Consider the following 15,103-nt stretch of genomic DNA (forward strand, 5'->3'; position numbering starts at 1 on the left):
TTCATTCCTGGTCTCTGGTTCAGTCCTGGTTCAGTCCTGTTTTCTGGTTTAGTCCTGGTTCATTCCTGGTCTCTGGTTCAGTCCTGGTTCCTGGTTTAGTCCTGGTTCCTGGTTTAGTCCTGGTTTAGACCTGGTTTAGTCCCGCCTTAGTCCTGGTTTAGTTCTTGTTTAGTCTTTGTTTAGTCCTGGTTCAGTCCTGGTTTAGTCCTGACTTAGTTCTGGCTTAATCCTGGTTTAGACCTGATTTAGTCCTAGTTCAGTCCTGGTTTAGTCCTAGTTTAGTCCCGGTTTAGTCCCGGTTTAGTCCTGGTTTAGTCCTGGTTTCTAAACTCCAAGTGCAGCTTCAGGTTTTGTTCTATTTACATACTTTCTTAACAGGGCTGAATGTTCAATGTTTTACTGTATAATTTATAACTAAACTAAAGTCCTACTTTATTCTTAAGGTTTAGACTTCCAAACAAACAAAAATATACAAACATAAAAATGCACAAAATATAAACACAAAATTGTAATTTTAAGACTTAAGATTTATATGACAAATTTGTGGAGCCAAACCCAAACTTCTTCTTCTTTGGTGTTTTATGGCGGTTGGTAGTATTACATTAGCTCCAGACTTTATTCTTTAGACTTTATTCTTCTTTGGTCCAAACCCAAACTAATAATGGACCAAAACAGTATCTTCCACAGAGTCACACGGTGATGTTGATGACGTCACAGCTGGTGTTTGATGATGATGTTGATGACGTCACAGCTGGTGTTTGATGATGATGTTGATGACGTCACAGCTGGTGTTTGATGATGATGATGTCACAGCTGGTGTTTGATGATGATGATGTTGATGACGTCACAGCTGGTGTTTGATGATGATGATGTCACAGCTGGTGTTTGATGATGATGATGTTGATGACGTCACAGCTGGTGTTTGATGATGATGATGATGATGTTGATGATGTCACAGCTGGTGTTTGTGACGTTCAATGCCTGCTCACGTTTGGCTCAGTCGCACTTGCGCGTGAATCCACACTAACCCTAGCCGAAGTCCATTGCGATTAGTCAACATGGAGGAACATAACAGCAAAACTAGCAACAGCAAAACATCCAAAATAGAATATGACTCAAAAGAGTTTTGGGAGTGGAAAATTCACAGACTCGAGCAATCCATGAACGCTCGAAACGATGAGTTGGCGGCCGTCATTCATACACAGAGGTCAGAGATCGAGGCGTTGGTGGAAAAGTACCGCGATCCCGCAGCGTTAACAGCCGCCCAAGAAGAACTCCAAGATTACCAACTTAAGTGTGAAAGAATATTGAAGCGATATGAGGAGTCTGAAGCGGCTTGCAAAAAGTACAGCACCATGTATACCACGTTAAAAAAAAAGCTCGCTGACTACGAGGTCGAGTGCCAAAGTAAACTTAAAAGTCAAAAGGGAAAACTTGACGCCAATATGACCAAACTGAAACTGGTGGACAAAATTAAAATAGCACGCTTAGAGTCACAAACAAGAATACAGCAAACAGAATGGAAGAGCAAATGTGACAAGATTTCACTAAAACTGCACAAAGCACAATTGTGTGCTCATGTGACGATTGCAGAAAAAGAAAATGAGTTGAGGATGGAAAAAGAAGAGCTGCAAAATCGAATTACACAATTAAGCAAAAACGCTCACAGCAAAATTGAAGCAACTCAAGAAAATGTGAAAGAAATTTATAGAAGCAAAATATGTCACTTGCAAAATGTCATCCTAAAATTACAGACCAGGATCAAGGAAGAGGAGTACGAGATCAAATCTAGGAACTTTAACATCTCCAAACTAAAACAGCTGAGTCAAACTCAAGCTCAGAAGATAAAACGCAACGACGAAGACATCAGCGATATCGTAAACGAAAAGAAACACTTGCAGCAGAAGTTGAACGAGGAGGATTCCAAACGTGCGGTGCTGGATACTAACCTCTCCTCCACCAGCGAAACCATCAAACTTTTGGAGGCGGAGGTCTGTGAGTTGGAAGAGCACAAAGACAAAACTGACATCCAACTTCGAGCGATAAAGGAGGAGGACGACGACCTAAATCAAAGGTTCCAAAACTGGACACAGAAACTGCAAGGTTCTCAAAAGGCGCTACACGACGAGAAAGAAATGAGTAGAATCTTGGAACATAAGATTCTTGACTTTGTTGCAAGTCTCCACGGCTGTCGAGAGGTTATCGACACGCCCAAAGCCCTCAGGCTGAAGGTCGCGGCCATGATCGGGTGGTATATCGACGGCGATACTAAAGTGAGCGTGGATCTGGATCCTTCAAGCGTGAATGTGGGGCTGGCGGAAAGGATAAAAGAACACAGTATTCACCTGGACAGGATTATTGCTCTTTATGAGAAGGAGAATGCGGTGGATTTGGAGGCCTTGAACAAAGCTAAAAAACAAGCTGTTGAGGAAAAAATGTTGCTCATCAACCAAATGAATGAGGAGATGCTGCGTAAAAAAAACCTCCAACAAGAAAACAAGAAAAAATCCAACAAGACGTAGGTGTTTTTCCATTAGCGAGCGAGGTTTAGTAGACCCGTCACTAAACTAGCTTAGCTGCGTTAGCATTAACGTCTAGCTTGAAATGAGCGGCAGTACAAGTTAGATATATTGTCTCTATTTTCAACAGTGGATTTTGACCCATTGTGGATAATATGAGACAAATGTAAGTACTTAATGGGTACTGCTTATCACAAGGTTTTGGCATTTTAACACTACATCAAACCACAACTTTACACCCACTTTCGCATGAGTTTAGAACCCTCGTGCGGCGATAACTACAACCAAACTAGTATCAAACTGGTATTTTATTCTAAGGGTCGTTTAGCTTAGCTGTGGTAGATAAACCAGATTAACATACACTGTAAGAAGAATTAGTCATGTTTGTCTGTTGTAGTATTAAACATTTCATTTTTACCTCTCACTTCTGTGCGTTTACAGCTTCTACTGGTAAAGGCTATTGTGCTTTTCAAAATAAAATTTCCTCATACACAGCAGCGTAGAACAAATTATTTTATTACAAATGCCACGATTGTACAAAACATCACAGCAATGAAACTATTACTGCTAGAACATTGTTCATATTTTAAAATAATCACATTTAAAGGCTCAAGGTAGTTAATCCTCTGAAAACTCAACTTCAGGTCAGATTATTATTTATCTTCTAAAACACTTAATTCATAATTAATTAGCCCCAATTCAACAAGTGTTAAAGAAATTGGTGCAATTTTACCTTTAGTACAACAAAATAATACATGAAAAAACACTTTTTTCATGTATTCTTTTAAAAGAATACATGAAAAAATACTTTTTTCATGTATTCTTTTAAAAGAATACATGAAAAAAGGAGCACAATCATTATTACAATTATTCCTATTTTAGAAAGGAAAACTAGTTATTTACCTTTCAAGTAAACTTCAGGGTTCTTCTGCCTCTGCACATAATTTAAAGGTCCCATAACATGCAAAATCGACTTTTCAGAGCTTTTAACCTTCTTACATTGCTATTTGTGCTTCATATATGTACCCAGAGTGTTTTTTGATAGATTCCCGCAGTGTTTAGCTATATTACAGACTATCTCCTTTCCGCGAATCTCTAAACTGACGGCGGGTGTCTACAAGACCGCGTCATAAGGGCAAGCACGCGTCACCATCCCCCCTCTCCCCCCAGTGAAAAAAGCATGTTATGGCACCTTTAAGTCGGGACTAAACATGGACCAGCCTTCTGCTGGTGCCAGAGTCAGGACTAAACATGGACCGGCCTCCTGCTGGTGCCAGAGTCAGGACTAAACATGGACCGGCCTCCTGCTGGTGCCAGAGTCAGGACTAAACATGGACCGGCCTCCTGCTGGTGCCAGAGTCAGGACTAAACATGGACCAGCCTCCTGCTGGTGCCAGAGTCAGGACTAAACATGGACCGGCCTCCTGCTGGTGCCCAGAGTCAGAGGACTAAACATGGACCGGCCTCCTGCTGGTGCCAGAGTCAGGACTAAACATGGACCGGCCTCCTGCTGGTGCCAGAGTCAGAACTAAACATGGACCGGCCTCCTGCTGGTGCCAGAGTCAGGACTAAACATGGACCGGCCTCCTGCTGGTGCCAGAGTCAGGACTAAACATGGACCGGCCTCCTGCTGGTGCCAGAGTCAGGATTAAACATGGACCGGCCTCCTGCTGGTGCCAGAGTCAGGACTAAACATGGACCGGCCTCCTGCTGGTGCCAGAGTCAGGACTAAACATGGACCGGCCTCCTGCTGGTGCCAGAGTCAGGACTAAACATGGACCGGCCTCCTGCTGGTGCCAGAGTCAGGACTAAACATGGACCGGCCTCCTGCTGGTGCCAGAGCCAGGACTAAACATGGACCGGCCTCCTGCTGGTGCCAGAGTCAGGACTAAACATGGACCGGCCTCCTGCTGGTGCCCAGAGTCAGAGGACTAAACATGGACCGGCCTCCTGCTGGTGCCAGAGTCAGGACTAAACATGGACCGGCCTCCTGCTGGTGCCAGAGTCAGAACTAAACATGGACCGGCCTCCTGCTGGTGCCAGAGTCAGGACTAAACATGGACCGGCCTCCTGCTGGTGCCAGAGTCAGGACTAAACATGGACCGGCCTCCTGCTGGTGCCAGAGTCAGGATTAAACATGGACCGGCCTCCTGCTGGTGCCAGAGTCAGGACTAAACATGGACCGGCCTCCTGCTGGTGCCAGAGTCAGGACTAAACATGGACCGGCCTCCTGCTGGTGCCAGAGTCAGGACTAAACATGGACCGGCCTCCTGCTGGTGCCAGAGTCAGGACTAAACATGGACCGGCCTCCTGCTGGTGCCAGAGTCAGGACTAAACATGGACCGGCCTCCTGCTGGTGCCAGAGTCAGGACTAAACATGGACCGGCCTCCTGCTGGTGCCAGAGTCAGGACTAAACATGGACCGGCCTCCTGCTGGTGCCCAGAGTCAGAGGACTAAACATGGACCGGCCTCCTGCTGGTGCCAGAGTCAGGACTAAACATGGACCGGCCTCCTGCTGGTGCCAGAGTCAGGACTAAACATGGACCGGCCTCCTGCTGGTGCCAGAGTCAGGACTAAACATGGACCAGCCTCCTGCTGGTGCCAGAGTCAGGACTAAACATGGACCAGCCTCCTGCAGGTGCCCAGAGTCAGAACTAAACATGGACCAGCCTCCTGCTGGTGCCAGAGTCAGGACTAAACATGGACCAGCCTCCTGCTGGTGCCAGAGTCAGGACTAAACATGGACCAGCCTCCTGCTGGTGCCAGCGATAGGCACTTTGAATTGCCTTGTGTATTAATTGTGTTACAAATAAACTTGCTTTGTATGAAAACTGTCCCATCAAATACAATACATACAATTGATCGTTTCTTTGTAAATCTAAACTACTGCATTTAGTAGTCATTATTATATGAAATAAAGCATTATACTGACTCCTACTAACAAACAAACTAATCAGACAAATTCAACAGTGTGAAACGGAAACATCAAATCAAATTATTTATAAAGCACAATTAATACAAACCGCAATTCAAAGTGCTTTACAATGTTTAAAACACAATCAAAAATTAAAAAAAACAATGAAATTTTTTATATATATATATATATATAAAAATATAAAACAATGTACGTCAGAGTAAATAAATAAAATAAAATCAATGTGGTATTTTAAAATATTAAAAACCAGGTAAAATTATGTCAAACAAAACAGTCTTTAGCTTGGATTTAAACACAGCCGGGGGCGGGGCCTGTCTCACACCTTTGGGGAGGCTATTCCAGACCTTTGCCCTATAGACCTGGAACGCAGATTCTCCTTGTCTGGTCTTGGCTTTGGGCACCAGCAGGAGGCCAGTCCCTGAGGTCCTTAGAGTCCGAGGTGGTTCATATGGCACAAGCAAGTCTGAGATGTACTTTGGTGCTAGGCCATGGAGAGACTTGTACACAAGCAGAGCTGCTTTAAAGGCTATTCTCTGAGCCACAGGAGCCAGAGCAGAGACCTGAGAACAGGACTAATGTGATGGTACTTCCTGGTTCTAGTCAGGACCCGAGCAGCAAAGGTGGATTATTTGTTTTACCACTTTACTACTAATATTGTTGCAAACCAGACCCAGAAAATGGTGGATACTATTGACTAAAAAGAAAACATTTGCACCTAAAACAAATAATGTAAAAGCTGTAAAGCTGTTATGAAGTGCAGCACTCCTTAGTCCGGCCATCAGCGTGGTCCGGCACAGTGGCTCTGTCGCCGTGGTCCGGCGCAGTGGCTCTGTCGCCGTGGTCCGGCGCAGTGGCTCTGTCGCCGTGGTCCGGCGCCGTGGCTCTGTCGCCGTGGTCCGGCGCAGTGGCTCTGTCGCCGTGGTCCGGCGCCGTGGCTCTGTCGCCGTGGTCCGGCGCAGTGGCTCTGTCGCCGTGGTCCGGCGCCGTGGCTCTGTCGCCGTGGTCCGGCGCAGTGGCTCTGTCGCCGTAGTCCGGCGCCGTGGCTCTGTCGCCGTGGTCCGGCGCAGTGGCTCTGTCGCCGTGGTCCGGCGCCGTGGCTCTGTCGCCGTGGTCCGGCACAGTGGCTCTTTCGTCGTGGTCCGGCACAGTGGCTCTGTCGTCGTGGCTCTGTCGGCGCCACAATGTTCAATCAGAAGTCAGCAGACTTGTTTCTTTTCCTCAGTAATTTTAGATTGACATTTAGTGATTTAAAAATGTTTTGTTCAGAACAGAAATGATTAAATCCGTAATTGTAATCTTGGTTAAAACTCAGTTAATTAAACAGCCCTAATATTCTGACACTTATTGTTGTGCTACACTGTAAAAGATTTACAATGAACAAAATCTTAAATATTGATCTACATAGAAAAAGGCATAACATGTCTACAGTAGGACATTATTCACTCATTCACACACTCTATATGCAATTAATTTTATTAAATTAAATTAATTAATTTAAATGCTCACTTCTTGAGATTTGATCGGTCACCCGCCCCTCCCCCTGCACAGCTGCATGCTCCCTCTTCCACAGCTGGACAATGCCCTGCATCTGTTCCTCTTCGCTTATCTGCCCCGGACCATCAGCTCCCCACTTCGCCTGGACTCACCCATCCCCCCAGCACACGGTCCCCCTGCCAACCACTGACTGTCACAGCAGCACAGGCGAGGAGTGAGCTGAAGAGGATTAAAGTGAGGAAGGCAGCAGGACCTGATGGCATCAGCCCCAGGCTCCTTTAAACCTGTGCAGATGAACTGTGTGGAGTTATGGAGCATGTCTTCAACATGAGCCTGAAGCTGAGGGTGGTACCACAGGTCTGGAAGACCTCCTGTCTGGTACCTGTGCCTAAGACACCGAGCGCCCCAAAGACCTCAACAGCTTCAGGCCAGTGGCTCTCACGTCCCACCTGATGAAGACACTGGAGCGGCTGGTCCTGGACCACCTCCGCTCCACCGTGAGCTCAGCCATGGACCCGCTGCAGTTTGCATATCGGTCTGGCATCGGAGTGGAGGACGCCGTCATCTCCCTGCTGCACCGCTCTCTCTCTCACCTGGAAAAGCCTGGCAGCTCTGTGAGGATTCTGTTCTTCGATCTTTCCAGCGCCTTCAACACCATCCAGCCGCTGCTCCTGAGGGACAAGCTGGAGACGGCTGGTGTGGAGTATGACCTGGCAGAGTGGATCCTGGACTACCTCACAGACCGACCCGGGTTTGTGAGAGCCCGGAACTGTGTGTCTGACACTCGGACCTGCAGTGTGGGGGCGCCCCAGGGCACTGTCCTCGCGCCCTTTCTCTTCACCCTTTACACTGCAGACTTCAGACATGACACGGACAGCTGTGTCCTGCAGAAGTTCTCTGACGACTCTGCCATCATCGGACTCATCACGGACGACGATGACGCGGAGTACAGAGGACTGGAGCAGGACTTTGTGGACTGGTGTCAGCGGAACCACCTCCTCGTCAACGCGGGGAAGACCAAGGAGATGGTGGTGGATTTCCGCAGACGCCACCCCACTGCCCCCTCACCAGTGAACATCCAGGGACGGGACATTGAGAGACTGGACTCATACAAGTACCTGGGTGTTCATCTGAACCACAAACTGGACTGGACTCATAACACAGACGCACTGTACAGGAAGAGCCAGAGTCGGCTCTACCTCCTGAGGAGACTCAGGTGTTTTGGAGTGACAGGGCCACTCCTGAAGACCTTCTACGACTCTGTGGTGGCATCAGCCCTCCTGTATGGTGTGGCCTGCTGGAGCAGCAGCATCACAGAGAGGGAGAGGAAGAGGCTGGACAGAGTCATCAAGAAGTCCAGCTCCGTCCTGGGCTGTGCTCTGGACTTGGTGCAGGAGGTGGGGGACAGAAGGGTCCTGGCTAGATTCACATCTATGCTGGACCATGAGTGTCGCCCCCTGCAGGACACTCTCTCCGCTCTGGAGAGCAGCTTCAGAGAGAGACTGGTCCACCCTCGCTGTGTGAGGGAGACGTTTCACAGGTCTTTCCTTCCTGCTGCTGTCAGACTTTATAACAAACACTGTTAGTCCTGAACACTCGCAATACTGACCTAACCTAATACTGATGTGCAATTCCGTCATATGTGCAATTACTGTGAAATTCATGTGCAATCTATGTGCTGTCGTGACACATATTCATGTGCAATTACTGTCGTGATCACATGCAATGGTATTTATGTATTTATTTGTCTATGGGAGTTTTTATTTATAGGAGATCTTCTACTGAAAGTGTTTTTCAGACTTCCTATAAGTGATCTGTTCTTCTGCATCTACCTCTGTATCTACCTGCGTTGCACCAATGAAATTTCCCCATGTGGGACAGTAAAGGAATATCTTATTAATATCATTTTGGAGTGTACCTCAGATGTTGTCGCTTCTAAAATTCTATTCTAAAATGTATTCTAAAATTGGCACAATTATAATAACACCTGTAGCTCTAACTAAGAGTCAAATGGATTTCTCCTCATGACATCTCTGCTGTCTCCTACCTCCCACTTTCCTCTCTTCTCTTTTCCTCCCCTCTCTCCATCTATTTCCCTTCTGTCTCCCCCTCTCCTGTCTCTCCTCTCACTCTGTTTCATTAGCGTTGAGTGCTCTTTTATTGATCAGCGGAGTCATCTCGTTCACAGTAGATTGTTCCGGCACCTCTCACTCCATGTTAACTCCTCACTGCCGTGTTCCGCTGTGTAAAATTATGTCGCCTCTAATCCCACATGTCCACGCAGTACTCGTAATACTCTGTCTTTGTACTTGTCCGTGTAGAGCTCGGGATTGTGTCGTCATGTCGCAGGGAATTTTCAGTTAGCCTAAAGTTAAACCGATGGAGATTTTAAGATGCTAAATAGATCAGATAAAATTGATAAGATAATCTTTATTTGTCCCACAATGGGGAAATTCCAGAGAAATGCTAAACTTTGTATGTATTCATGTATTTAATAGTGGTGATTCAGCTTATTTTTTGTTTGTTTTAGTGAATTAAGCAGTTACTAAATCATGTTCATCATTATGAGTCTTTGTTCATGCTTTATTATGGCAAATTAAAGTGTACTTATTATAAACTGGTACCAGAACTTGTGTCAAAACTTTCTTTATTAAATGACCACTTTTCACAAACAAAAGCTCGGGATTGCACATTAAAAAAAGCTCTTATTGTGAAAATCCTTGTGTTGAAGCATCCAAAACGTCCATAAAGATACATTTGTTTAGTAGCTAGTTAATTAATGAATGGGTTTAGGTGTTAGGGCATGAATTAAGTAGCTACAAAACCTGAATCGTCCTTAATAAACTTTTTTTTCGATGAATATGAATAAAGTCTTTGTTCACGCTTTAGGAGGAGGCTGATGCTTCTGCTGCTGCTCTACATGTATGAGTTTGGAAGGATAAAAGCGAACACACTGCAGAACTAACTTTTGTGTCTGTTTTGTTCCTCGGTGTGTCCAGGTTGGCCTAAAGTGTTGTGGTTCGTCACCGAGTCCAAGCACCTGTCCAAACCTCCACGAGACTGGTTCCCTATGACCAAAGACGCCAACCAGGACACGGCCTACATAGAGGTCAGTTATCAAGCATGTCCGTAGAGGTGTGTGTGTCGGGGGACCTTAGAGCAAATCATATAATAACAATACAAATAGACTCCAACTACACATATAAAGTCCCATTTTGTCCACAGTCAAATTTGTCCATTCCCAAATTAAGTTTGAATGTCATTTTTTCAATTTTTGTACTTCTGTTATTATGTCCTTGATTGTCTGGGGGTTTTGTGTCATCCATTTCTTTGTGATGGCCTTTTTTCCTGCCGCTTAAAGTACATTCCAAAGGTATCCGTTTACCGTATCGTGTTCATGGCAGGAGTTCATAGTACATAGTTCTGAAATCGAGGTGGATGGCAATGTCAAAAACAGACTGCAGTACATTGTTAATTTCAGCCCAATATTTTTGAGCAACAGGAAAAAAACAAACGACCAGCAACAAAACTCTCTCCAGACATGTGTTTTTGTGGTTCTCCATTGGGATGTACAAATATTTTCCCACTCTTAATCTGTCAAAACAAGATTAACTTACCTTCCTGTTTGCTTTTAATATATCTAGTAGAGTCGCTCTCCAGATTAGCAATGCATTGATCTGATTACAATATTATTTCCCTGAAGTTCTTATTTGAAGCCTTGATGAATATCTCAGTCAGAGGCTTTCAATGGTCAGTACTTTTTTTTATTTCTTTGATATAATAACTCCTTATTTGTAAGTACTTGAAAAAATTCCACGCCAAACGATTATTTCAAAGCCTTTTATGTGATTATCTTTTACAATTTGTACTTCTGTAATCCAGACCTTAAATCTCAGGTCAGTTTTATTCAGTACAAATAGTGTCTCTTTAAGTAGAATGAATAGAAAGAACAGAGAGTTGTCGCTGCTTCTGTTATGTTACTGTCTTTAGAAGTGTGATATAATAATAATATATTGTGTTTGGGTCACAGTATAAAACCTGTAAAGATGGCAGCGTGCTCGGAGTAACGGTGACCAGGACGGCCATGCTCGCTCAGTGTCAAGCCTTAACCCAGTGCTGCTCCTACACCGAAGGTAAACACAGGACAAAAGTTAAACCCACAGTTCAGATTAAATGTCATCTGTTATTTTCAAACGTATGTGTTTCAGCCGAGACCATCGTGAATGTACTGGACTTCAAGAAAGACGTGGGACTGTGGCACGCCGTCCTCACTGTGAGTCACCAAAATCTCACCAAATGATTGAAACTTTGCAACATTTCAAAAGGAAGAAGAATACTTTGTCATGTTATTGAGTAGCAGAATATTTTTATGTGTCATCCCTGACAAAATTCCTAACATATTTCTTTCTTTCTTTCTTTTTCCTTCTTTTTTTTTTTTTTAATATGCATGAATGCATAAATGTTTTTATTTTTTCATTATTATTGAACAATAAAGAATACAAGACAGAATGATTGATACTTTTCATCAATTCGTATATGCTTGATAAGCATAAGCAATAATTGGAAGTAAAAAGTAGTAAAACAAATAACCTTAATCCACATTTTTTTCATATTTTCATTTTTTTCATATAAGACAATTATTTGTTTCTATTTGATTCTAGTTTAGGTGCTCATTATTGCAGTCAACAATTCAAATGTAAAGGTTTATGCCTGACCATAGGGAACAATAAATCCGAAATAATTTGTTTTTTATTGTGTTGTATGTGTGATGTTTCAGAGCGTTATGAACATGATGCACGTGATAAGCATCCCCTACGCTCTCATGAAGGTCAACCCTCTGTCCTGGATCCAGAAGGTCTGCCAGTACAAAGGTACCAGCCCCAAAACCAAGACCAGGACCAGGACCAGGACTAGACCAGACTGTACCAACTGTACTGGGCGAGAGTCAAGACCAGACTAACCCAGACCAAAACCAGTTCAAACATTGTTATGGCTCATGCATTTCTGTGGGCGTTTAGCTCTATCAAATAACTTTTACCTCTGACCACCGCCACACTACATTCAGCAGTGACATCGCTTTTAAAATGTCTGACCCTGCACTATTCAGACACTTAATCAAGAAGTTGCTAAACGTGAGCAAGCAAATAAGTAGTATTTGGCAACGTCATATCTGATGCAGGCGATTTAATCTGGAGTGTAGGATGTGCAGATGGCCTTTGTCTCTATGATCAAGTCAGCTGATGAGAGGGCGCCTTCAAGTGCATCATTTCTTAGTATCGGGATCACATTGACAAGTACAAGTACTACACGTATTTAAGTACATGAGATAACTTGGGCGGCACACTAGCACTCAAAACAGGTAAAAATTGGGACTAAACCAGGATCTAAATCTTGACTAGACCATGGATAAACTTGGACTGGAACAGGACCAAACCAACACGACAACACAATTAAAGTGGAATCAACCCAGGACAAAGTATAAAGTGCACATGTTTGTGGTAATTTTTTTAAATTTTTTAAAAGTTTTACATGAGTCAAGTTGTAGTTTGTGAATTTAAAAAAAAAAAAATGAACATTGAAAATTGCAGGAAGTAGAGCTGAAAACCTCTGCCATGTCATCAGTGTGCGACGTTCCATTCAAAATGCAGGGACAATTTCGACATTTTTCTGTTCAAACTAAATAAAACGTGTTCTCAGATATTCTTATTTGTCAAATCATAACTATTTGGAAGTTTTGGCCCTTGTTGACAATGCGGTTGCTAGGTAACAGTTGTAGAATTACCTTCTTGTATTGTCATATATGTAGCTCATGTCCAACCAGGAAGTAACATTATAAACCTAACTTAAAAATGTTCAAAATGGGGGTAAAATAAGCTACATTCTTTGTAAATTCATAAGTTGTAATAAAAAGCGTAGTCTACCTGTCATATGCACTTGAAGTTATGTCCTTTAAAATGCTGCTGTGTGGCGTGTGCAGCTCGTGTGGCCTGTGTGAAGTCCCGGGACATGCACTGGGCGCTGGTGGCTCACAGGGACCAGAGGGACATCAACCTGAGCTCACTGAGGATGCTGCTGGTCGCCGACGGAGCCAACCCATGTAACACACTCTATATAACACTTTAATAATCAGTTCTTTAGTGGGTTCCTTTAAGCACCAGATCACTAATATGCGATCACGTTTTAATTTCAACATGTTTAATCGTGTTTTGTTTTCGACTGTCCAGGGTCCATCTCGTCATGCGATGCTTTTCTGAACGTTTTCCAAAGCAAAGGCCTGAGGGGAGAGGTCATCTGCCCCTGTGCCAGCTCACCAGAGGCCCTCACCGTCGCCATCAGAAGGTATTCACTTATTTACGTGCTTAAAGGAGACGTATCACGGCGTTTCCTCATCATTAGTTTACTCAAAGTTGTATTTTGATCGATTCATGCATGTTTGAGTTAATCCTGTTTCTGCTGCAACTGAGAAATACACATTTATGACATTTATTGTTATATTTGAATTAAAGGTACGTTCAATATTTATTACTAACAGTTAATCAATTCCATGTTAAGGTAATTTCTAGTGATATAGTTAATGGTAAGGTATAAACATTTGAGGTACCACAATTCTAAAACGTATACATGATTAAAATAGAATGTGGTTTTCCAGTTTTTTATGAATAAATTGGAAATAAATGTGCTCATATTGTTGGATTATGAACTGGTAGAGCAGAGCAGAGTGCATCTTTTCCTCCAAAATATTGTCCATTGTTCCAAATTTGATGGTAGAATATATATCATTAAATTATATGAATTGTAATTACCAAAACATTATCATAAAAAAGGGAATTGTTTATCCTGGAAAATGTTTAAAACCTTTACCTCATTTACTGCTGCTTTATAAAATAATCTTTTATGAACCAGCGCCACATGTCAAGTCAAACTCACTTTGAAATTAAACTGTAACTGTCTCTTACATGTACGGGACAGAGGGCGTGTTTTATTTCCCACAATGCACCAGGCTCCATGTGGCCAATGAGGGTCCTGGCCTGACATCCTGCTCATATTAAAGTACCACATAAAACTAGTACTTAACTGCATGTGGCTTCTCCTGCAGTAAAGTTGTACTAGCCCTGCTCTTTTCATCCCAAGCCCACGTTTACATGTCGTAAATCCAGGTTTTACTCACAGCACAGGAGTCTCCTATGAAGTCAGGTTGAAGCAGTAAAATGAAGGTGAAGGCCATAATGAAATGTGTTTAAAATAGAGGTTTGCTTGAACACCAAATAACACCAAAATACAGTAATGTAGACTGAAATTGAGATTATACGCTGTACTTATCCGTGGTCTAGTCTCTTTTTAGACACGGTTTGGTCTAAATTTAGAGCATTCTTAGCCCTAACTCAGTCCTGACATATCCAGGTGGTATTCGAAAAGCCATTTTTTTATCTAGTGCTTGGAAACAGATAAGTAAATAGTAAATAAGTAATTACTATAGTAATAGTACAAAGTAAATCCGAGGTGCTTTGACTTCAAATAAAAGTTCTTTATTTGAATATTGGGACATGCTGAAACATTTTGACCACGTCCTAGTCTTAAATAAGGCAGCAGAGGTGGACTTAATAACACAAATGAAACAATCAAACAGCTTATTATTACATAACATTTTTTTTTAACAGGATTTATTACAATGACGATAAGGCTTTAAGCAGAGTTTACCGACAAAGGGGCAGATAAATACACAGAATGATTGCTGGCTGGTCGTAGTAGTAACCACCATATTTAGTCTACATCCTGGAGGAATACTAAAAGTGGGTAATCACAAGGAATAACAAAACATCATGACAGATATTGTCAACATATAACATGTCAACATATGACATATAACAGTCAACATATTCAAGCAGACCAGTGTCTACATGAGTCAGGTTTCGACTGGCCCTCGTCCCCCCAGACAGGTTCAGTCTGTGTTTCCATGCAACACTCAGTTCAACAAATAATGTTATCATCACTGGAAACGCGACAATTCGTATTTATATCTGCTTTTTGTTGAGAGTATGTGTTCTTTCTTGTATAATCAACACACGCTAAAGCCTTCTGGGAGCTAGCACCACTCACGGCCCCCTTCTGACCCCTTAAACGTGGTGTTACAGACCGCACCGTACCGCTCCCATG

General features: G+C 43.2%; 1 protein-coding gene across 4 annotated transcripts in view; it reads left to right on the forward strand.

Moving 5' to 3' along the window:
* Positions 1-15,103, forward strand: part of LOC140356635 (disco-interacting protein 2 homolog C) — a 179,185-nt gene that overhangs the window by 124,201 nt on the left and 39,881 nt on the right. For all 4 annotated transcript variants that reach the window (XM_072441766.1, XM_072441769.1, XM_072441768.1 and 1 more), the window contains exons 12-17: positions 9,949-10,058; positions 10,980-11,082; positions 11,158-11,222; positions 11,727-11,820; positions 12,927-13,046; positions 13,174-13,288. In XM_072441766.1, the coding sequence (XP_072297867.1) occupies positions 9,949-10,058; positions 10,980-11,082; positions 11,158-11,222; positions 11,727-11,820; positions 12,927-13,046; positions 13,174-13,288 (607 nt within the window). The remainder of the gene's footprint in view (positions 1-9,948; positions 10,059-10,979; positions 11,083-11,157; positions 11,223-11,726; positions 11,821-12,926; positions 13,047-13,173; positions 13,289-15,103) is intronic.

This window comes from Eucyclogobius newberryi, unplaced genomic scaffold, assembly GCF_026437365.1.
Source record: "Eucyclogobius newberryi isolate DKJ021-1_F unplaced genomic scaffold, fEucNew1.0.hap1 SCAF_12, whole genome shotgun sequence".
NCBI lineage: Eukaryota > Metazoa > Chordata > Actinopteri > Gobiiformes > Gobiidae > Eucyclogobius > Eucyclogobius newberryi.